The sequence below is a fragment of the Salmo trutta genome, chromosome 8 (genome assembly GCF_901001165.1).
Source record: "Salmo trutta chromosome 8, fSalTru1.1, whole genome shotgun sequence".
Taxonomy (NCBI): domain Eukaryota; kingdom Metazoa; phylum Chordata; class Actinopteri; order Salmoniformes; family Salmonidae; genus Salmo; species Salmo trutta.
Window position 1 is genome coordinate 23,016,756 of NC_042964.1, and position 22,438 is coordinate 23,039,193.

At 41.9% G+C, this 22,438-nt stretch overlaps 2 protein-coding genes across 6 annotated transcripts; both read left to right on the plus strand.

Moving 5' to 3' along the window:
• Positions 1 to 1,785: 1,785 nt before the first annotated feature.
• Positions 1,786 to 10,377, plus strand: LOC115198526 (E3 ubiquitin-protein ligase TRIM47-like). Of its 5 annotated transcripts, XM_029760508.1 has the most exons (6): positions 1,786 to 2,140; positions 3,013 to 3,694; positions 4,987 to 5,146; positions 5,356 to 5,728; positions 8,797 to 9,036; positions 9,192 to 9,805. In XM_029760508.1, the coding sequence occupies exons 3-6, from the start codon at positions 4,989 to 4,991 to the stop codon at positions 9,312 to 9,314; spliced, it is 894 nt and encodes a 297-aa protein (XP_029616368.1). In that variant the 5' UTR covers positions 1,786 to 2,140; positions 3,013 to 3,694; positions 4,987 to 4,988; the 3' UTR covers positions 9,315 to 9,805. The 5 variants fall into 5 exon arrangements, with proteins under 5 accessions (XP_029616368.1, XP_029616367.1, XP_029616366.1 ...); XM_029760507.1 differs by lacking the exon at positions 3,013 to 3,694; XM_029760506.1 differs by lacking the exon at positions 1,786 to 2,140 and having other exon boundaries at positions 2,216 to 3,694.
• On the plus strand, positions 10,026 to 22,015 carry LOC115198525 (E3 ubiquitin-protein ligase TRIM39-like). Its single transcript, XM_029760504.1, has 9 exons — positions 10,026 to 10,189; positions 12,534 to 12,766; positions 14,207 to 14,418; positions 14,580 to 14,739; positions 14,898 to 14,993; positions 17,068 to 17,301; positions 17,713 to 17,860; positions 20,945 to 20,971; positions 21,168 to 22,015. Exons 2-9 carry the CDS (start codon positions 12,557 to 12,559, stop codon positions 21,725 to 21,727), a joined length of 1,647 nt encoding a protein of 548 aa, XP_029616364.1. The 5' UTR covers positions 10,026 to 10,189; positions 12,534 to 12,556; the 3' UTR covers positions 21,728 to 22,015.
• Positions 22,016 to 22,438: the final 423 nt, after the last annotated feature.

The window sequence follows — 22,438 nt, forward strand, 5'->3', positions numbered from 1 at the left end:
CCCACAATTGTTCTATGGGATTGAGGTCAGGGCTTTGTGATGGCCACTCCAATACCTTGACTTTGTTGTCCTTAAGCCATTTTGCCACAACTTGGAAGTATGCTTGGGGTCATTGTCCATTTGAAAGACCCATTTGCAACCAAGCTTTAACTTCCTGACTGATGTCTTCAGATGTTGCTTCAATATATCCACATAATTGTCCTTCCTCATGATGCCATCTATTTTGTGAAGTGCAGCAAAGCACCCCAAAACATGATGCTGCCACCCCCGTGCATCACGGTTGGGATGGTGTTCTTCGGCTTGCAAGCCTCCCCCTTTTTCCTCCAAACATAGCGATGAGTATTATGGCCGAACAGTTCTATTTTTGTTTCATCAGACGAGAGGACATTTCTCCAAAAACTCCGATCTTTATCACCATATGCAGTTGCAAACTCGAGTCTGGCTTTTTTGTGGCGGTTTTGGAGCAGTTGTTTCTTCCTTGCTGAGCGGCCTTTCAGGTTATGTCGATATAGGACTCGTTTTACTGTGGAAATAGATACGTTTGTACCTGTTTCCTCCAGCATCTTCACAAGGTCCTTTGCTGTTCTGGGATTGATTTGCACTTTTCGCACCAAAGTACGTTCATCTCTAGGAGACAGAACGTATCTCCTTCCTGAGTGGTAGTACGGCTGCGTGGTCCCATGGTGTTTATACTTGCGTACTATTGTTTGTACAGATGAACATGGTACCTTCAGGCGTTTGGAAATTGCTCCCAAGGATGAACCAGACTTGTCTACAATTTTTGTTCTGAGGTCTTTGCTGATTTCTTTTGATTTTCCCATGATGTCAAGCAAAGAGGCACTGAGTTTGAAGGTAGGCCTTGAACAAAATCCACAGGTACACCTCCAATTGACTCAAATGATGTCAATTAGCCTATCAGAAGCTTCTAAAGCCATGACATAATTTTCTGGAATTTTCCAAGCTGTTTAAAGGCACAGTCAACTTAGCGTATGTAAACTTCTGACCCACAGTGAATTATAAGTGAAATAATCTGTCTGTAAACAATTGTAGATGTAGATATCCTAACCGACTTGCCAAAACTATAGTTGTTAAAAAGAAATTTGTGGAGTGGTTGAAAAATGAGATTTAATGACTCCAACCTAAGTGTATGTAAACTTCCGACTTCAACTGTATGTTCTGGTAATGATTTCCATCTGAATTAAAACAAATGTGAGCCCAGACAAATCTTGCTAATGAAAACATTAAAAACAGGTATGCCTACATTTTTCAGCTTACTTTTTACTTGTTCCCTGTTGTATTTTGCTTTGATAAAGTTGAAGAAACTGATGTTTTTATGCTGAGGTTTCGGTTAATTGGTTAGAGGTGTTGGGTTACACTCATACAGTGAGTCAATATCAAAAGGGTGGAGACCAGTCGTATTATTGATGATACAGGTACAAACATTTGCTTGCAGTCTAGTTCACCTTTATCTGCTTAAAATGTTGTACATATATGTTTTTACATATTTGACATGGGTATTTTACAGTATTTGGGTTGTAGTCATTTCTTATCAATCTCATCAATACTGTGCTAAAGGTATATGGATGATTCAAAATCCAGAATAATGTAATCATAATAACATAATCCCCCCCCATATAGATTTCATCATTGAATGTTGACAGAAGCCTTCTGCCAGAAGAGCAGTTCCAGTGCTCTATCTGCCTGAATGTGTTCACTGATCCAGTTATACCAGTCCTTATGGCCACACCTTCTGAAAAGCCTGTATTGGTGGACACTGGGATGACAGTGAGATATGCCAATGTCCAAAATGTAAGAAGCGGTTCTATGTGAAACCTGAGGTCTCCACAAACACTGTTAGATGGCTGGTGATGTTTGTACTACAAGGAAGCTCAAGGCCCCTCAGTCCTGCCTGGCGTGTCTGACCTCTTACTGTGAGATTCACCTGGAGCCTCATCAGAGAGTGGTGACTCTGAAGAGACACAAGCTGATTGACCCTACGGAGAACAGGATGTGTAAGAAGCACAAAAGACTCCTGGAGTTGTTCTGTAGGAGTGACCAGAACTGAGTGTATGTTTTGTGTACTGAGACAGACCACAAGTGTCACAATACTGTGCCCATTGAGGAGGGAGTCAAACAAAAGGTAAGAAATGTATTAGATTTATTCAAATCATTATTTTCTAGATCTCTCCTTAAAGAAAAACCAAAGGCAATAAACAATTTATCAGATAGAAAAAGGCATATGTAGCATCGATATTAGTCAAACATTCTAGTATTAAAATTGACTACAAAGTGGAAATAGGATCATTTTGGTAATAAAGTCAATCTCGTCCAAAACGGAGATTTGTAAAATGATTAGGAAGAAATTATGTCACAGAATGAAGGGGACCATAAGTTTTCCTTAGGTTGGGTTTATTTAAATCCTGCCCACAGCTGGCAGCACCCAAGTAATCATCAATTGGGAGCACAGCTGCACCCGACCTGACCATAATGCCCATGGTAAAAAATAAATAAATGCCAATAGCTCCAAATGTCAATTACTTAAAAACCCCAAACCATCTATAAGTTGTAGAAATGCACATACAAATGTTGAAAGCATTTGAGACAACAAAAATGTGAAAATATTGTCCTGTTTACATTGTGTAATTTATTGTCCGTTTCTTACTAGCCCCAGAGACAGGCTATCCAAAGTCAAACCAACTTTGCCATGGTGGTTGCACAGCGGCCGGCAGAAACTGGCGAAAAAAAGTGGTCTAATTTGCTAGCTAGTCTAGACTACTTCCAGATACAAGACCTGGTTAGACTTGTTCAAGTTATTTAGAAGGATGAGTGACTAACTATGTATTGGTAGAGTGAAAGTACAAGCGCTTCCCACATCGAAGAATGCCTCCAAGACCCAAATCTCGTTCTCAGTCGCATTTTCTAATGAGGAGAATTGAAACCAAGGGTAAAGCAAGAAATTCAGCCCTCCTTTAACAGTTGTCTTCGTGCATTATTTACATGCATTTCCCACAGGCTGAGCATAGGTCCACTAAAGCAGAGGTGCAAAAGATTATCCAGGAAAGACACGAATAAAGAAACCAAAATATCCCAGACTGTGTCTGACAACCCAAACAGTTTTGACTACAACTCAGCGGTCTTGGGAGAGAAGGGCTTCAACTCTAGACGCCGTTGGTGGGAAGTTGGAGTTTCCAAGAAGAGTTGGAGTTTCCAAGAAGACTGTCAACCGGAAGAAGGCGGTCAAAAAGACTTACCACCATCTACCTGAACTCCAAACCGAGAAGAGTCTGTGGCTTACGAGAAAGGACAGGTGTCTTTTTTTATGACGTGCTGCAAAAGTCACACATCTACTTATTCTTTGGCTTGTTTTCCGCCGGGAATCTTTACCCTTATGTTTAACTCTACAGCATGATAACGAAGTCTGAGTCGTTGGTCATTTTCATAGATTGGATAAAGTACAAATACAGTTTGAGAGCTCTATCCAGTACCGCGAAGTGAAAATACAGACACCATGAAAGGTGTTAACACAAACTTAAAGGACGTGGCACACCTTACTATTTTCCTCTGATGTATTGAAATCCGGGGGTGTATATAGAATCTGTTTCCTCATAACCTAACGTAGCAGACGCAAAAGAAACGCATGAAACTAGATCCCGTACAAAACCCGGAAAATCCCGTTGTTGGTGACTCGGCAGAGGTTAGTTTCCTCATAACAATGATAAAAGTTCGAAAGGAATTACAAGTTGTCACTGCTGAGATCACATGTGTGTGAAATGATGCCTTATTTACACATTTTTTCAAAAACTGTTTATGTAAGATTTGCAAGAGGGTAAAGTACAACTGATTAGAGTGAACAAGGAAGGAACAACTCCCCTTTAGGGAATGTTTATAAGAACATGTTTATAAGAATGTGGGATAAGGATGCTGCAATACTGCTCGTTCAGAGTCCAAATGTACCTCCCCTTTACCATCAGTGACAAGGCGTACCCTTGTGAGAGTACTAGTTTATAGCACATACACACTTGTGCCACTGTAAGCCTCGGACCTGACTTGACAATTCGTCATCCTTGGTACAGAGCTGGTAGGTCAAATTCGTTTTGGATCATTTATATTAGTAGAATATCACTCGTATTAATAAATGAAAGTACTTTTCATTTGATGTTTTTCTACACTGTGATGTCATGCTGTATGTGCCTGTAGAAGGAGTTAGAGCCAGAGGTGGAGGAACAGTTGCTAAAAGTAAACTGTCATCTAACGTGTATGTGGTCACTTGGTTCTGTTGTGGTTGATGATGCTGTGCCTTTTTTGAAGCCTAGTTCAGGACTAAAATACATGTTCTGTGGAGATTCTCCATTAAAAGTGCATCTTAGTCCAGGACTAGGTTTAATCTGTGTTCAGGAAACCTGCCCAATAAGTGTTCCTATTAAAGTAGTCTCAAGAGTCTCAGCGGTTCTGTGGTATGTTTTCTTTGTATGAATGGCTATGGGCAGTTTACTGTACAATGGCCTCTAGTCACTAATGGGTTAACTATCTCTGTTCCAAATCACAGAGGAAGCAGCATTATCACTAATGTTCAGATTACACTGAGGATTTATAAAGTGTTACACAACGCACAGTTCCGGGAACACTTTTTCTTTATATGGGGCTGTATGCATCCTAAATGGAACCCTATTCCCTTTATTGTGCACTACATTTGAACAGGGCCCATAGGGAATAGGGTGACATTTGGGACTCAGCCATGACGTTTTATAACCATCACTATGATGACATTGTGATCTTGCATTCCTGTGTATGAGTGCATCAATTTGCAGAAACCGCCGTCCTTTATTTATTTGTTCAATAACTATAAAAATGTAGCCAATATCCTACAACTGATATTATTCCTAACAATGGTAATTTATTCAGGAAATTGTTTCCTATACCCATGTACCATACCATTTCATGATTTCACTCCATGGGAAAAATCAATTTATACTGTTCTATTCTCAGGGATGTCTGCACTGCCTCAATGCTGCATCTGTCTAGATTACTTCACCAATCCAGTCTCTATCCCCTGTGGCCATCGCTTCTGCCTGGGCTGTATCGGGGAGTACTGGAGACTCAATGGTGCCTGCCAGTGTCCCCTCTGTATGAAATGTTTCCCCATAAGGTAAAAATCATGCATTGACACACACACACACAAAACAGTAGGAGAGGTGCTGACTGAAGAAATAGTACATTAAATACAGTATATAATAAAAAGAAAGTTGCACACTTAATATAATGCTCAACTCCCAATAGTTGAATGTGTATAAAATGGATACATGGCTATTGAGTGTGTGCAACTTTTACACACTTTTACACCGTTTCCCCTATCAGGCCACAGCTAAAAACGAAGCCAACCCTACATAATGTTGCCCCGTGGGAGGAAAACCAAGCCGCACTCAGAGCAGGTGAGGTGCCCTGCGATATCTGTCCAGAAAAGAGGTGTAGAGCAGTGAAGTCATGTCTGGTGTGCCTGGCCTCGTACTGTGAGATCCACCTGGAGCCTCACTACAGGGACTCGGCTCTAGGGCGCCATCCACTGGTCACTGTGTGGAAGAACCTGGATGAGCCTGTCTGTAGACTCCACGGGAGGCAGTTGGCCAAGTTTTGTCGGAGCGATCAGACCTGCGTCTGTGCTATGTGTGTCCAGACTGATCACAGGGGTCATCGGGTGGTCACCATCGCCATGGAAGCAACAAAAAAGAAGGCAAGGCAAATACATCAATATGTTTTTTTTGGGAAAATTATAGTTAGCATGTTGAGTTTTCACATTGCATTCATTCAACAGTTTTATGTACCAAGTCTGTCGTGTAGAGTAGCCAGAAGGCTAAACTGAAAAACCTTAACTGAAACTTAAGCCTATATTAAACTTAAACGCTGGCGGAGCCGCAAAAGCACTTCTGTGCAAGGGTGTTTGTTTACATAGTGATTCTGAAAGAAAACACTACTGCCACAAAGTATACATTATGGGGACAGCTAACCGGTGCTCAAAGAACAGCTCAATGAAAAAGGTCCCCCCTTGAACTGAAAGAGAGGCTCATTTTGTAGGGGAAGCCCCTCCCATCAGAACATACCGAACTCATTAATTAATTAAGCCATTACAAACATCAAAGCCTACATTTTCCACTCAGCTTAACATATCATGAAATATCTTCATTGAACCTTTGCAATTGGTTTATCATAATATATCACAATATAACACATCTACATAACCCTATAGCTACTGACATGGTGTCTTTCAATACGCCCATTCACATGAATCGGACTGGCACTAGAAAGCCAGCCCGATTGCTGTAGTTCAGGTCCTGGAGTCATTTATTACTGGATCTTAGTTGTTGTGATAGTACTACAATGGAATGTTCAAAGCCTGTTGGCTAATGGACAGGAGATCAAGCAGTTCATTGTAAACATGCCAGCTAAGCCTGATGTGATTTGTGTGCAGAAACATAGCTCAAATGTACTGTGGAGTTTATCATACTGGGATATGTAGTGGTTCGTAGGGACAGAGATGTGTGGGGGGGATATTGGACCTGGAAGTGCTGGAGAGGGTGGAGGGCCAGGATAGAAATAAGGTAATGGGGTGGGTAGACTTTAATGGGGGGTGGGGGGTGGAAATGGCCAAGTGATGGAGAATCTGGTGTGCCTGAATGATGGCTGAGGGACCAGGATTGATGGAGCCAGAGGGAAAGAGTCTGTCTTGGACCTCACTCTGGTATCTAGTGCCATGGCAAGAATCTGTGAGTGGGAGGTATGGGGAGGAGTTGACAGTAGGGAGTGATCATTACCCCGTAGTATGCACAGTAGGCCAGAGGGAGCAGGTGGTGTCAGTGGATGGAGTAGGCAGGTGGGTGTTTGGAAGGACAAAGTGGGATCAGTTTCAGGAGTTGAGTGAGCAGGTGATGGCTCGGGTAGATATGAGAGGGGATGTGGATAGTATGAATAATTGGGTGGGGACAGCTACTGACGCTATTCACCAAATCAGAGTGGGTTCAGGAAGGGAAACTATGGACCCAGTGCTCTGCTTAGAAGCGGATGTCAGGGAGGCTCAGGTGAACAAGGAGACTGTTGTAGCTGTCTTTTTTGATGTGGAGCAGGTGTATGATATGATGTGGAAGGAGGGGTAGTTAATCAAGCTTGATATTATTGGGGTAGGAGGAAGAACATACAACTGGATAAAGGTCTATCCAGGTGAGGTTGGGGAAGTCTCTATCAGGCAGCTACCTGGTGGATAACGGTACACCGCAGGGGAACATGATTAGTCCTCTGTTGTTCTCAATCATAATCAATGATGTTTACCTCTCAGGTACGGCCAGATATTGAGAGGTTGTTATTTGCAGATGATGGGGCCTTATGGAAGAGAGGAAGAAATGTTCCATACATAGTCAGGAAGGTACAGGAAGCAATTGATGAGATAGAGTGGTGGGCATTAGACAGTGTTCTTTACCAGGAGGAAGGTGAGAGATGAGGTATGCTTGAGGTTATATGAGAAAATCTTGGAGAGGGTGGGTTCCTTCAGGTTCCTTGCTGTATAATTTCACACTAGACTGACCTGGGCAGAACACATTGAGAGAGTGGTGGGAAAGTGTAAGAAGGTGCTGTTTGATGGGGAAGGAGTGGGAGGCTGGGCATTCCTCATTGAGGACCATGTATGTTGCATTGATCCGATCTGTAATAGACTATGGCAGTATAGCGTATTGTTCGTCAGCCCGGACCTCATTAGAAAGGCTAGATGTCATACAGGGGCAAGGACTCAGAATATGTAGTGGGACGTTTCAGACCTCCCCATTGGCTGCACTACAGGTGGAGATGGGGGATATGCCATTGCAGATTAGGAGACAGCAGCTGGCAATTAATCATTGGGTCATCCTAACGGGACAAGGGGTGTCTCATCCTGCAAAAGGGATTTTACAGGCATGCAGGGAACATAAGCGAAGACAGAACACGAGCTTTGGATGGGTGGGTAATACCCAGACGAAGGAGATGGGACTGTATGGAAGGGAGTTTAGTCTAAAGGTAGCTATTCCTATCAATCTGCCATGGCTACTCCCACCTCCGGTAGTTGATCTAGAAGTGTTGGAGAAACTACAGGAAGGTGAGGGTGTTGATCCGTCTGATTTGTTTAAGAGACGTCTGGATACTGTGTATCAGGATTTTGTGGCCATTTACACAGATTGTTCAAAAGATCAAAGGACAGGACGTACTGGGTCAGCATTTGTAGTAGTCCTTATTCCAGCATACCCGGAAGCTACAGAGACGGAGAGAGAAACCGAAACGAATAGAGCGGTGATCCAAAACATTGAGTACAAAAACCATCACTTAAATTAAACATGAAAGCTTGTCTGCGAATTCTTTATACCATACCAAACTGTTACTGAAGGGAGGTAAGAATGGTGTGTGTAAAGTATGAACTGAGATCGCTAAATTAACTTGTGTCGACCCACATTGCTAACGAAGCTGAAAATGGAGCAGGGATGGGGAGATGAGTGTGGGTGTGTTAGTTTACCAAATCCTTCCCGCTGCCAGTGACAAACTTCTCCGTCACAAAGTCCATAAAATTCGTTTTTATAAATATACAAAACATACACCTAACATTCAGAGATACTGTATCTGTAAGAATCTGTACATACATCCGTACATACAGTATGTACTGTAAGCGATTTCAGGGTTTTTAAACATTGGGCCAAAATGCAGATTTGATTTAACTGTTTTTCCAACTTAGAGAGTTGACTGATATTGTACGTTTTTCTGATTTGAATTCCACTGATTCATCCACAGGTTAAGCTAAAGAAGTCCATGATGAAGTTTCAGCAGATGATCCAGGAGAGACTGAAGAAGATGGAGGACCTCCAACAATCAGTGGAGCTCGTTGAAGTGACTGAAGAGAAACAGAAAGCAGCAGAGAGGCGGGCTGAATGGTTGGTCAAAGAGATGGAGCAGGAAATCACTGAGCTACAGAGGAGAAGCACTGAGTTGGAGCAGCTCTCACACACTGAGGACCACCTCACCCTTCTACAAGTCAGTATCCCCATTTCCTGTCTTTATAAATCAAATGTTAACATTTTTGGCCAACATATATAAATATATATGTTATAGATTTAATTTCACAACACAAACAAGCCCAAACAACAAGTTGTTACTCTTTTTGACGGATTTCCCCCCTCTACAAATAGAGATTCCCATCACTGTCCACTCCTCTACACAACAAGGACTGGTCACACATCATCAAGTCCCTGATCCAAGAACTACAGGAGAAACTAGAAATATCCTCAAGAGATAGTAGAAAACTACATTGAGCCTCCTCTAAAATAAGACATGTCTTTTTTACTCAGGAACATTTTTGATTGTTTAACATCATTCAACCTTTTTGTCTGTCCTCAAGATTTTTACAATGAGAAATATCGGGAACTATGTATTTATTGTAACCTTGACTTACCATTTTACCAAAGGAAATGTGACTTTAATGTGTATAATTTATGTTTATGTCGAGTTTATCATATCCTGTCCACAGTGTGCAGTCATGGTTGATTATTTATGTCTTGTTACAATTTGACCAGAGTGAATGTGATTTTTTGGGGGATTTTTTATCTATATATAATTTATCTTAGAATTTATTCAAAATGTTTAGTATTGTGTTAGAGAAAGTATGACCACCAATCAAGTATTATGCAGGGTTGTACCAATTTGTGATTGTGCATTTAGCAGAGTTTGTCATTGGATTAAGTAAATACTGTAGCCTATTGTTAACCTAATGGAAAGGTGTTTGACTTTCAAATCTCAAGTAAAAGAAACAGCATGCGCACACCAGAGGAGACTGATGGAAGTAGCTATAGGAGGATGGGGTCATTGTAATGGCTGGAATGGAATCAGTGGAATCGAGTCAAACGTGGTTTCCATATGTTTGTGTTTGATACCATTCCATTTAATTCCATTGCAGGCATTACAATGAGCCCGTGCTCCTCCCACCAGAGTTGAGACACACACACAAACAGGTTTTCCACACACCCATGCTTCTGCCAATTCTACTACCGATGAAGACATACCTCCTTCATGGAAAAGGGAACTGGTCTTTATTTTAGCTGAAATGAAACTCAAGGGAGGAAAAAGAATGGGACAAAGTAAAGGATGCCCATATGATCCCAGAGTAAAGGAAGTTCACATCATCTGAAAGGTACTGGCAATACTTATTTTTTTGTTGCATATATAACAGATTGTATTACTTTTAAGTGTACATCATGTGACTGTCAAGAAATTAGGTATACATGTAATTTGTAATTGATTGTTTTTGGTTGATGATGTACAATGTAAGTATGATTGACATGTACGATGCTTATAATGTAATAAATGAGATGAAATAAGGTACTGTACTATAGATATACTTATTGTACATTTTGACACATTACAGTAATTACTACATTGTTTTTCTCACTTCTGGATCAAAACCAGTCAACAATTTCCCTTATTTAATATTTAATAACTCCTTAAAATATAGTCAAAACATATAAAAAGTACACTTCTATCATATACTGTTATTATGTTTCCTGTTTGTGGTTGTTTTATTCTTTGTTTTCTGATTATTGTGATATGGAAGTTACTGTAGGTACACAAGTGCCTTCGGGCTTGTCTCATTACCTAGGTGTGCCAGTCAGACCATCTGTGGGCATACCCGCATGTCTGTGTGCTCACTTCTCACTCTCATTTTGCTAATTCAAATGCCTCAATAGACAATGTACTCTAGAGTTTACTGTACTCCTATCACCAGAGGGCAGTAATTCACTGTAATTCAGTGGCGCACACTACCTTCCAGAATCTCCAAAATTGTAACTTGTGGGTAGTTAAAAGTAAGACCAAGAATGTACATAATCTCCGTCCTTTCATCAAAACCTGAGAGCCCACATTGGAAAGAGATGGCATTGCTGATATGCTTTTAGTCTCTCAGTGAATGATGAATACTTACCCTGCTGAAAAAAAAACAGCATAGACCCGACTAAGTTTCAAGATGGTCTATGCTGATCCATGCTGTTCTGATGCTGTTCAAGCTGGTATGACCAGCATGTTCTAGCTGCTTATGCTGGCCGACCAGCATCGTCTAGCTGGTTAGGCTGGCCGACTACCTGGTCAAGCTGGTATGCTGGTGACCAGTTTAGGCTGGTGATGCTGGTCCATGCGGGTCTATACTGGTCCAGCATGGTCTAACACGGAACCCAAACCGGCTGCACGCGTGTGCCATTGTGCGCCATCGTGCATACATTTATTTAGTCCCCCCACACCAAACGTGATCACGACACGCAGGTTAAAATATCAAAACAAACTCTGAACCAATTATATTAATTTGGGGACAGGTCGTTAAGCATTAAACATTTATGGCAATTTAGCTAGTTAGCTTGCACTTGCTAGCTAATTTGTCCTATTTAGCTAGCTTGCTGTTGCTAGCTAATTTGTCCTGGGATATAAACATTGAGTTGTTATTAAACCTGAAATGCACAAGGTCCTCTACTCCGCCATTTAACCCACACATAAAACGGTCAACCGAATCGTTTCTAGTCATCTCTCCTCCTTCCAGGCTTTTTCTTCTCTTGACTTTACTTTGCGATTGGCAACTTTCATAAATTAGGTGCATTACCGACACTGACATCGTTCGTCTTTCAGTCACCCACGTGGGTATAACCATTGAGATGGCACGTGGGTACCCACTTCTATAAACCAATGAGGAGATGGGAGAGGCAGGACTTGCAGCGCGATCTGCATCAGAAATAGAACTGATTTCTATTTTAGTCCTTGGCAACGCAGACACTCGTTGCCACGAGCGAGCAGTGTGGGTGCAATAATTGAATAACAGATTTCTACATTTATTTTGCAACGCTCGCGCACGCGCCAAGAGCGGTGTGGTCAGCCTGTAACACGGAACCCAAACCGGCTGTGCGCCATCATGCATAAATTTATTTTGGCCCCCCACACCAAATGCGATCATGGCACACAGGTTAAAATATCAAAACAAACTATGAACCAATTATATTAATTTGGGGACAGGCTGACCACACCGCTCGCGTCGCGTGCACGAGCGTTGCAAAATAAATGTAGAAATCTATGTTATTCCTCTCTCCTACAGCGTCCATCACAATTACATGCATATGGCCAATTATGCAAATTCGGTGATGACGTCATTTAGCAACTTCTAGCGACTTTTAGGACAGCCACTAGCCACGTTCCTTACTGAGGAGTTGGCAACACTGCTTGCAGGTCTGTTGTCGCCACTGTATTAGGGGGAAGAAAAAAATAATTAAGCACTTTGATGATGGTTACCAGCATCACCAGCATATGCTGGTCATCATTGTCCAAAACACAGTGAAGTCACCAGCATCCACTTGCTACCAGCATGATCAGCTGGTCAATGCTGTGTTTTTTTCAGCAGGGTATTAACGATAAATAGTGTATCTCCAACAACACCTCTTTCAACTTTTTTATTCATCAAATTGCAGACAACAAACACTCTCTCAAATACTTGATATTGACAGGTTAAAGGACTCCAGCTCCAGACATGGCCTTCTCTTCCTTACACACTGTCAAAATGGACACCCCTATTCTGATCAAGCACCATCTCTACTGCTCTATTTGTCTGGACCTGTTTGAAAACCCCGTCACCACCCACTGTGGCCACAGCTTCTGCAAGTCCTGCCTGGGCCGCAACCTCCACTTGAATGACCTCGCGTGCCCCCTCTGCAAGCAGCATCTGAGGGGTAACCCGCAGGTGAATATTAGTCTTCCTCTTCTTCTTCAAGATGCATTTATGGAGAAACCCACAAGTAATAAGGCAGTCCAGACATTTTAAGTGCTAGAAAAACTCAATATAACACATCCTGTCTCAGCCATTTTCCCCACTAGTTGGCAGTATTTACATCAACTTAAATACATCAAATGTGGTTGGGGGGATGTATTGTATTGGGGAATGATGTCTGTTGTGTACTTAATTTTTTTATATGGAGGATGTGTTGATAATGACACTTGTAACCTTCGTTGAATTGAATATTGGTACGTAATGCAGGTAAAACCAAGTATATGGATTTTTTCCGATCCCAAAAATGTGTGATTTATGCATACATACATTGGGTGGTGCTCTCATTGATCGTGTCACCGCTTATAAATATCTGGGCATCTAGATTTATGATAGGCTTTCCTTCAAAAAGCATGTAGATGAGTTAGTTAAGAACGGGCTTGTTTTAATGGAATATATCATACCTTTCGTTCGATAGCAGAAAACAAATAATTCAGTCGACATTCACTCCTGTCTTAGATTACGGCGATATCATCTATATGAACTCAGCTGCCACTCCATTGAAGCCACTGGAGGCAGTTTCTGCGTTACTCTTTATTACAGGTGATAGTTTCAGCACACATCACTGAACTCTGTACCAGAAAGTAGACTGGCCATCTTTGACGTTTCATAGATGCATTGCGCGTTTTTTTGGTTTATAAATCCATCTTGCATAAACGATCACCGTACCTCACTTCTCTGTTATCCTACAGAAATCAGACACGGTCTTAGGGATGGCTCTCCCTGGAGATCGCTTAGATCTTGCACAGAGTTAGGTAAATCTGCCTTTAGCTATTTTGCACCTTGCTTATGGAATGGTCTACAGCCCTCGAACTAAACTCTGGACCTCGAAGTCAGTTCCATTGCATTTTTACATTGTTCCCCTCTAACCAGGGACTGATTTAGACCTGGGACACCAGGTGTGTGAGATTAATTATCAGGTAGAACAGGAAACCAGCGGTCTCCGGACCTCGTAGGGTAAGAGTTGAGTACGCCTGAGTCTACCGAGTTCGCTGAAATTGGAGGAATTGGTGCCTCTGAGGCAGTTCAGACGGCTGCCTAAGGACCTTTTTAAGGAAGAATGTGTTTCTTATGATTCTATGCCCAATCTTATGTTTCTATTACATTTTGTATTGTTTGTTTTTTGCTTGCTTATATATTTTATAGGTTAACTATATATTTTTACTATGTTTTTTAATTTCCGTAAGTCATTGATGTAAATAATATAGTATTATCAGTCAAGTCACCTGATAAAATAAGGAATAAAAAACTGACTTGCTTTTCTTAATTGTCCCTGAGGTGATAAATAAAGTTGTATAAGATTGAATAATGAATGGATAAACAAAGCATAAAAGCGCAATACAATTTTACCCACAGGTGAACATCATCCTCAGGTCCCTAATCCAAGAACTGAAGAAGGCCCAGGAAAGGAAGCCAGGGGAGTATACCGGAGCCTTGGGCGAGGTGGCCTGTGATGTCTGCACTGAGAGGAAACTCAAGGCCCATAAGTCCTGCTTGCTGTGCCTGGCCTCATACTGCGAGACTCACCTGCAAACCCACACCTCTGCAGATAGGCTGAAGGGCCACAGGTTGACTTTGACTTTATTGATTCTTAATCACAGTTCATACCAAAAAACTTGAAGAAACTCAGAATTTACATAATAGGAAATAACACCAGAAAACACACTTGGATACACTTGTTTTTTATTCTTACTTTTCTTGATTGGAAAGTGTAAAAATGTATACATAGGTTGGTGGCCCCTGTGGATGACCTGGATGGGAGGGCCTGTCTGACCCATGGTCGACCTCTGGAGTTGTACAGCAGGGCGGAGGGGCGTTGTGTCTGTGCCCTCTGCATGGAGGAGGGTCACGAGGTCGTCTCCACAGAAATGGAGTGGGACAAGAAGAAGGTGAGGTCATAATTCCTAAGGGTTCAATGATGGCTATGTGTATAGTATTGGGTGAGTCTGAAGGAGAGTGTGTATTGAGTGATTATTACATTAAATTACATTAATAATGATAAACTAATGTATAATTCCTTTTCTTTCCATGTTTTTTAATTTCCAAGGGTCAGCTGGGTAGCAGTCTGGCTGATATGCAGGAAAGGATCCTGGAGAGAGAGAGAAAGGCGGAGGAGATCAGGGAATCCATGGACCTCTGCAAGGTGAGTCCTGAGTGTTCAGAGTGCGGTACTACATGTCTACCTGCAAGCACAGAGCTGTGCTGTAACAGTGCTCTACAAGAAGAGCGAGAGAGCGAGAGCAAAGATAGTAAAAAAACTGGACTGCATGCACAAATACATTAGGTATATGCTTGCAAGGGGAGTCCTGTGTGAGTCGGAGTGAGGTACGACAAGTCCACATGCAGATACAGAGGTGGAGCACCGTAACAGTGAGATAGTTAAACATGAGACAGAGAGACCTGTTGCACATAGAGAGGGACAAGAGATACAGAGTGTGAGACATGCATACAGAAAGAGATCTGGAGACATACTGTACACGCACAGATAGTGAGACAAGCACAGAGAAAAGTCAAGTGAAAAGTGAGACAGATAGATAGGCAAAAACAGAGAGGGAATGAAATACAGTGAGGGAAAAAAGTATTTGATCCCCTGCTGATTTTGTACGTTTGCCCACTGACAAATAAATGATCAGTCTATAATTTTAATGGTAGGTTTATTTGAACAGTGAGAGACAGAATAACAACAAAAAAATCCAGAAAAACGCATGTCAAAAATGTTATAAATAGATTTGCATTTTAATGAGGGAAATAAGTATTTGACCCCCACTCAATCAGAAAGATTTCTGGCTCCCAGGTGTCTTTTATACAGGTAACGAGCTGAGATTAGGAGCACACTCTTAAAGGGAGTGCTCCTAATCTCAGCTTGTTACCTGTATAAAATACACCTGTCTACAGAAGCAATCAGTCAATTAGATTCCAAACTCTCCACCATGGCCAAGACCAAAGAGCTCTCCAAGGATGTCAGGGACAAGATTGTAGACCTACACAAGGCTGGAATGGGCTACAAGACCATCGCCAAGCAGCTTGGTGAGAAGGTGACAACAGTTGGTGCGATTATTCGCAAATGGAAGAAACACAAAAGAACTGTCAATCTCCCTCGGCCTGGGGCTCCATGCAAGATCTCACCTCGTGGAGTTGCAATGATCATGAGAACGGTGAGGAATCAGCCCAGAACTACATGGGAGGATCTTGTCAGTGATCTCAAGGCAGCTGGGACCATAGTCACCAAGAAAACAATTGGTAACACACTACGCCGTGAAGGACTGAAATCCTGCAGTGCCCGCAAGGTCCCCCTGCTCAAGAAAGCACATATACATGCCTGTCTGAAGTTTGCCAATGAACATCTGAATGATTCAGAGGACAACTGGGTGAAAGTGTTGTGGTCAGATGAGACCAAAATGGAGCTCTTTGGCATCCACTCAACTCGCCATTTTTGGAGGAGGAGGAGGAATGCTGCCTGTGACCCCAAGAACACCATCCCCACCATCAAACATGGAGGTGGAAACATTATGCTTTGGGGGTGTTTTTCTGCTAAGTGGACAGGACAACTTCACCGCATCAAAGGGACGATGGACGGGGCCATGTACCGTCAAATCTTGGGTGAGAACCTCCTTCCCTCAGCCAGGGCATTGAAAATGGGTCGTGGATGGGTATTCCCGCATGACAATGACCCAAAACACATGGCCAAGGCAACAAAGGAGTGGCTCAAGAAGAAGCACATTAAGGTCCTGGAGTGGCCTAGCCAGTCTCCAGACCTTAATCCCATAGAAAATCTGTGGAGGGAGCTGAAGGTTCGAGTTGCCAAACGTCAGCCTCGAAACCTTAATGACTTGGAGGAGATCTGCAAAGAGGAGTTGGACAAAATCCCTCCTGAGATGTGTGCAAACCTGGTGGCCAACTACAAGAAACGTCTGACATCTGTGATTGCCAACAAGGGTTTTGCCACCAAGTACTAAGTCATGTTTTACAGAGGGGTCAAATACTTATTTCCCTCATTAAAATGCAAATCAATTCATAACATTTTTGACATGCGTTTTTCTGGATTATTTTGTTGTTATTCTGTCTCTCACTGTTCAAATAAACCTACCATTAAAATTATAGACTGATCATTTCTTTGTCAGTGGGCAAACATACAATATCAGCAGGGGATCAAATACTTTTTTCCCTCACTGTAGACATTGAGGTGATACTGAGTTGTCCACCATCTATCCCTTTAGGCCCAACTGGACAGGGAGAGGAGGGAGATAGACTCTGTGTTTGAAGTGGTGATGACAGCTGTAGAGGAGACCCAGCGAGAGGCTCTCAGGCCCCTGGAGAAGAGACAACAGGATGTGGAGCGAGAGGCAGAAGAACTCACCCAAGAGCTGCAGAGAGAGATCAAACAGCTTAGAGATATCATTGATCAGCTGGAGGACGTTGCTAACCTAGAAGATCACATTCACTTCCTGCAGGTGAGTGACTTTACTTGAACGTTAACTCTTTTGCTCTGTGAGCGGCATAGATCATCCACAAATGATTCCTCCCGGCACTGCACTGTGTCACTAGTTGACTGAGCAGTCTGCAAGCTGCTCGCACTCTTTATTGCGCTATATGATTGAAGAGTTTGCAAGCTGCTCACACTCTGAATTGGGCTAGGTGACTGAAAAGTCTGAAAGCTGTTCCTAAGTTGGTTGACGCATGTGTTTGTGTACCAGTATGTGTGAAATGCATGGAGGGTACTGGACTGGGTGTCTATTGTCTGTCAAATTGTTTTTGAATCATATAATTATACACTATAATGAAATAAAACTGTTGAATCATCTTTCTCTGTGACTCAGTCTCTCTTTTCCTCTCTCTTTCCTCTCCATCTGTCTCTCCACCAGACCTTCCCATCTCTGTCGGGGCTGGGTGATGGTAGAGACTGGACTGAGGTCTCACTTGATACTAAAGTCTCCTTTGGTACCATGAGAAGCAGCTGTACAGCCATGATGGAGAAAATTAAGCAGGAGCTTGAGAAGCTCTCCTCGATTGGTAAGATGAAGACAGTGTTGAAAACCATATATATACAGTGCATTCGGAAAGTATTCAGACCCCTTGACCATTTCCACATTTTGTTACGTTACAGCCTTTTTTTAAATTGATTAAATAAAAACATTTCCTCATCAATCTACACACAATATGCCATAATGTCCAAACAAAAACAGGTTTTAGATTATTTATTTTTACCTTATTTACTTAAGTATTCAGACCCTTTGCTATGAGACTCGAAATTGAGCTCAGGTGTATCCTGTTAGAATTGATCAGCCTTGAGATGTTTCTACAACTTCATTGGAGTCCACCTGTGGTAAATTCAATTGATTGTACATGATTTGGAAAGGCACACACCTGTCTATATAACGTCCCACAGTTGGCAGTGCATGTCAGGTCGAAAACCAAACCATGAAGTCGAAGGAATTGTCTGTAGAGCTCCGAGACAGGATTGTGTCGAGGCACAGATCTGGGGAAGGGTACCAAAAAATGTCAGCAGCACTGAAGGTCCCCAAGAACACAGTGGCCTCCATCGTTCTTAAAACCTCTTGAGGACCCCTTCGAGATAAAATCTCGTTAACGGGATTGGTTGGACAATAACCAGTGAGATAGCACGGCGCGAAATAAAAAAAATAAAAAATCTCAAAATTAAAATTCAGGTATTATACGGCATTTTAAAGATACTCTACTCGTTAATCCAATCACATTGTCCGATTTCAAAAAGGCTTTATGGTGAAAGCAAAACATTAGATTATTTTAGGATAGCATCTTAGCAAAAAAAAAAAAAAAAGCAATTTTCCAAGCACGGATAGCCGTCACAAAACCAGATATACAGCTAAAATTAAGCACTAACCTTTGACAATCTTCATCAGATGACACTCCTAGGACTTGTTCGATCAAGTTCATATTTATATCCAAAAACCCAATTTCTACATTGGCGCGTGACGTTCAGAAAATGTTTTCTCCCCATAACTCCCGGTGAATGGGCACATTCATTTACAGAAGAACTCATAAACGTTGACAAAATTTATAACAATTATTTAAAGAATTAGAGATAATCTACTCCTTAATGCAACCACTTTGTCAGATTTCAAAATAACTTCACGGAAAAAGCACATTGTTCAATATTCTGAGTACAGAACTTAGCCTTCAATGCTAAGCTATACAGTTAGCCTACAACCACGGCGTCGCCAAATCTCTAAAAATATGTTCGAAATATTTTCTTATCTTTGCTGATCTTCGGCGGAATGCACTCGGAAGGGCTCCCACTTCCACAAGAAATGTTCATTTGTTCTGCAAAGTCCATCATTTATGTCCAAATACCACCGTTTTGTTGACCATCCAGAACACTTTACAATGCCATGTGGCGTGGATGCAAATCCATAGACTAAATGTTCAAAAGTTCCATTACCGTTTGTAGAAACATGTCAAATGATGTTTACAATCAATCCTTTAGGGTATTTTTTAACGTAAAATTGCGATAATTTTACAACCGGGCAATAGGTATTCATCCCAGAAGAAAAATAACAAACAGCGAAGTCACGTGCACACGCGTCACAAGACACCTGTCCTCAGACTGGCCACTTATTGACTGAGCCACAATTTTCTGCCCGGTAACAGGTGACGGATGAAACCAGTTCCTAAAGATTGTTGACAGCCAATGGAAGCCTTAGGAGGTGCTACGTCAATCCTATGTCACTGTAGTTTTTCAAGGGATTCAAAAGAAAAACTAAATTTCTAATTTCTCCCACTTCCTGATTCAATTTTTCTCAGGTTTTTGCCTGCCATATGAGTTCTGTTATACTCACAGACACCATTCAAACAGTTTTAGAAACTTCAGAGTGTTTTCTATCCAAATCTATTAATAATATGCATATTCTATTTTCTGGGCCAGAGTAGTAACCTGTTTAAATTGGGTACGTTTTTCATCCGGCCGTGAAAATACTGCCCCCTAGCCCCAAGAGGTTTTAAATGGAAGAAGTTTGGAACAACCAAGACTCTTCCTAGAGCTGACCGCCCAGCCAAACTGAGCAATCGGAGGGAAGGGCCTTGGTCAGGGAGGTGGCCAAGAACCCAATGGTCACTCTGACAGAGCTCCAGAGTTCCTTTGTGGAAATGGGAGTACCTTCCAGAAGGACAACCATCTCTGTAGCACTCAACCAATCAGGCCTTCATGGTAGAGTGGCCTGACGGTAGCCACTCCTCAGATAAAAGTACATTACAGCCCACTTGGAGTTTGCCAAAAGGCACCTAAAGGAATCAGACCATGAGAAACAAGATTATCTGGTCTGATGAAACCAAGATTGAACACTTTGGCCTGAATGCTAACCGTCACGTCTGGAGGAAACCTGGCACCATCCCTACGGTAAAGCATGGTGGTGGCAGCATCATGCTGCAGTTATGTTTTTCAGCGGCAGAGACTGAGAGACTAGTCAGGATCGAGGGAAAGATGAACGGAGCAAAGTACAGAGAGATCTTTGATGAAAACCTGCTCCAGAGCACAGGACAACGACCCTAAGCACACAGCCAAGATAACGCAGGAGTGGCTTCGGGACAAGTCTCTGAATGTGATTGAGTGGCCCAGCCAGAGCCCGGACTTGAACCCGATCTAACATCTCTGGAGAGACTTGGAAAATAGCTGCGCAGCGACCTGCCAGAGCTTGAGAGGATCTTCAGAGAAGATTTTTAGAAACTCCCCAAGTACAAGTGTGCCAAGCTTGTAGCTTCATACCTAAGACTCGAGGCTGTAATCGCTGCCAAAGGTGCTTCAACAAAGTACTGAGTAAAGGGTCTGAATACTTATGTAAATGTGATATTTCATTTTTTTTTTGCAAAAAATCTGAACCTGTTTTTGCTTTGTCATTATGAGGTATGGTCCCCCCATTGATTAGGGGGGGAAAACAATTGAATCCATTTGAGAAAAATGCTGTAAGGTAACAAAATGTGGAAAAAGTCAAAGGGGTCTGAATTCTTTTCGATTGCACTGTACATTTTAGACATATATTCTGCATACATTGCTGTATTCTTTGTTTAGCTTTGTCATACTACAATTGACCGTGACAGCCCAAAAATGTGTTTCTTCCACAGAACTTGAGAGGATCCTGAAGTTTGCAGGTGTGTATTGTTACATTTCAGGGTAGAAGTACATTAGTATATAAAGACTTCAATCTTCATTAGCATACATCGATACATTCACTTTGTAGTAGGCCACATTTTAACTTCATTCAGGCCAACTGATAGGCCTTGTACATGCCCAAACACTGTGCTGTATCTTGTCATAACAATAACATCCATATCTGATATTATTCAGTTGATGTGACCCTGGATCCAGACACAGCCAACATACAGCTGGTTCTCTCTGAGGACGGGAAAGAGGTGAGAGACGGAGGGAAGATACAGGACCTCCCTGACCGTCCGGATCGCTTTGATCACTTCGGCAGCGTCCTGGGGCACAACATGTTAACGTCTGGGAGATCATACTGGGAGGTGGATGTCGGGAACAAGACGGGTTGGGATCTGGGAATTGCAAGAGGAAATGCCAACAGGAAGGGGCAACTCTCTTTGAATCCTACTAATGGTTACTGGGCAATAGTGCATTATAATGAGGACCAATATGGAGCCTTGGGGGACCCTCCTTTTCTCTTGTCACTGATGGAGAAACCCCAGAGGGTGGGGGTGTTTGTGGATTATGAGGAAGGGTTGGTGTCTTTTTATGATGTGGAAGCTAAGGCTCATATATATTCTTTCACTGGGAATTCCTTCACTGGGGAAATGTATCCATATCTCAGCCCACATCTTCTGAATGGGAAGAAGAACTCAGATCCACTGGTCATCACAGAAATAGGCTCATCACTCATTGTTTGGCCTTGAAGGTGAAAGACTTGTTTCAGGCTAGGATTAGGGCTACAGCTAGGTTTAGAGTTGAGTTAGTGTCAGATACAAAATGTTGTACTTTATTACACATATAAATATTTGAATTAATAGTTTTGTATACAGTGCCTTCAGAAAATTCACACACTATTTCCACATTTTGTTGTGTTACAGCCCGGATTAAATTGAAATGCTTTGTCACTTGCCTACACACAATACCGCAAAATGTCAAAGTGGAATTATATTTTTAGAAACTTTTACAAATGAATAAAAAAGGAAAAGCTGAAATGTCTTGAGTCAATAAGTATTCAACACTTTGTTATGGCAAGCCTAAATAAGTTCAAGAGTAAAAATTTGCTTGACAAGTCACATGGACTCACTCTTTGTGAAATAATAGTGTTTAACATTATTTTTTTTATGACTACCTCATCTCTGTACACCACACATACAATTACAGTGCCTTCAGAAAGTATTCATACCCCTTGACATATTCCACAATTTGTCATGTTACAGCCTGAATTCAAAATGGATTAAATAAATAAAACATTCTCGGCAATCTACACACAATAACACATAATGGCCAAAATAAAATACAGAAATATCTAATTTACATAAGTATTAGCACCCCCGAGTCAATACTTTGTAGAAGCACCTTTAGCAGCGATTGCAAGTGTGAGTCTTTCTGAGTAAGTCTCTAAAAGCTTTCCACAC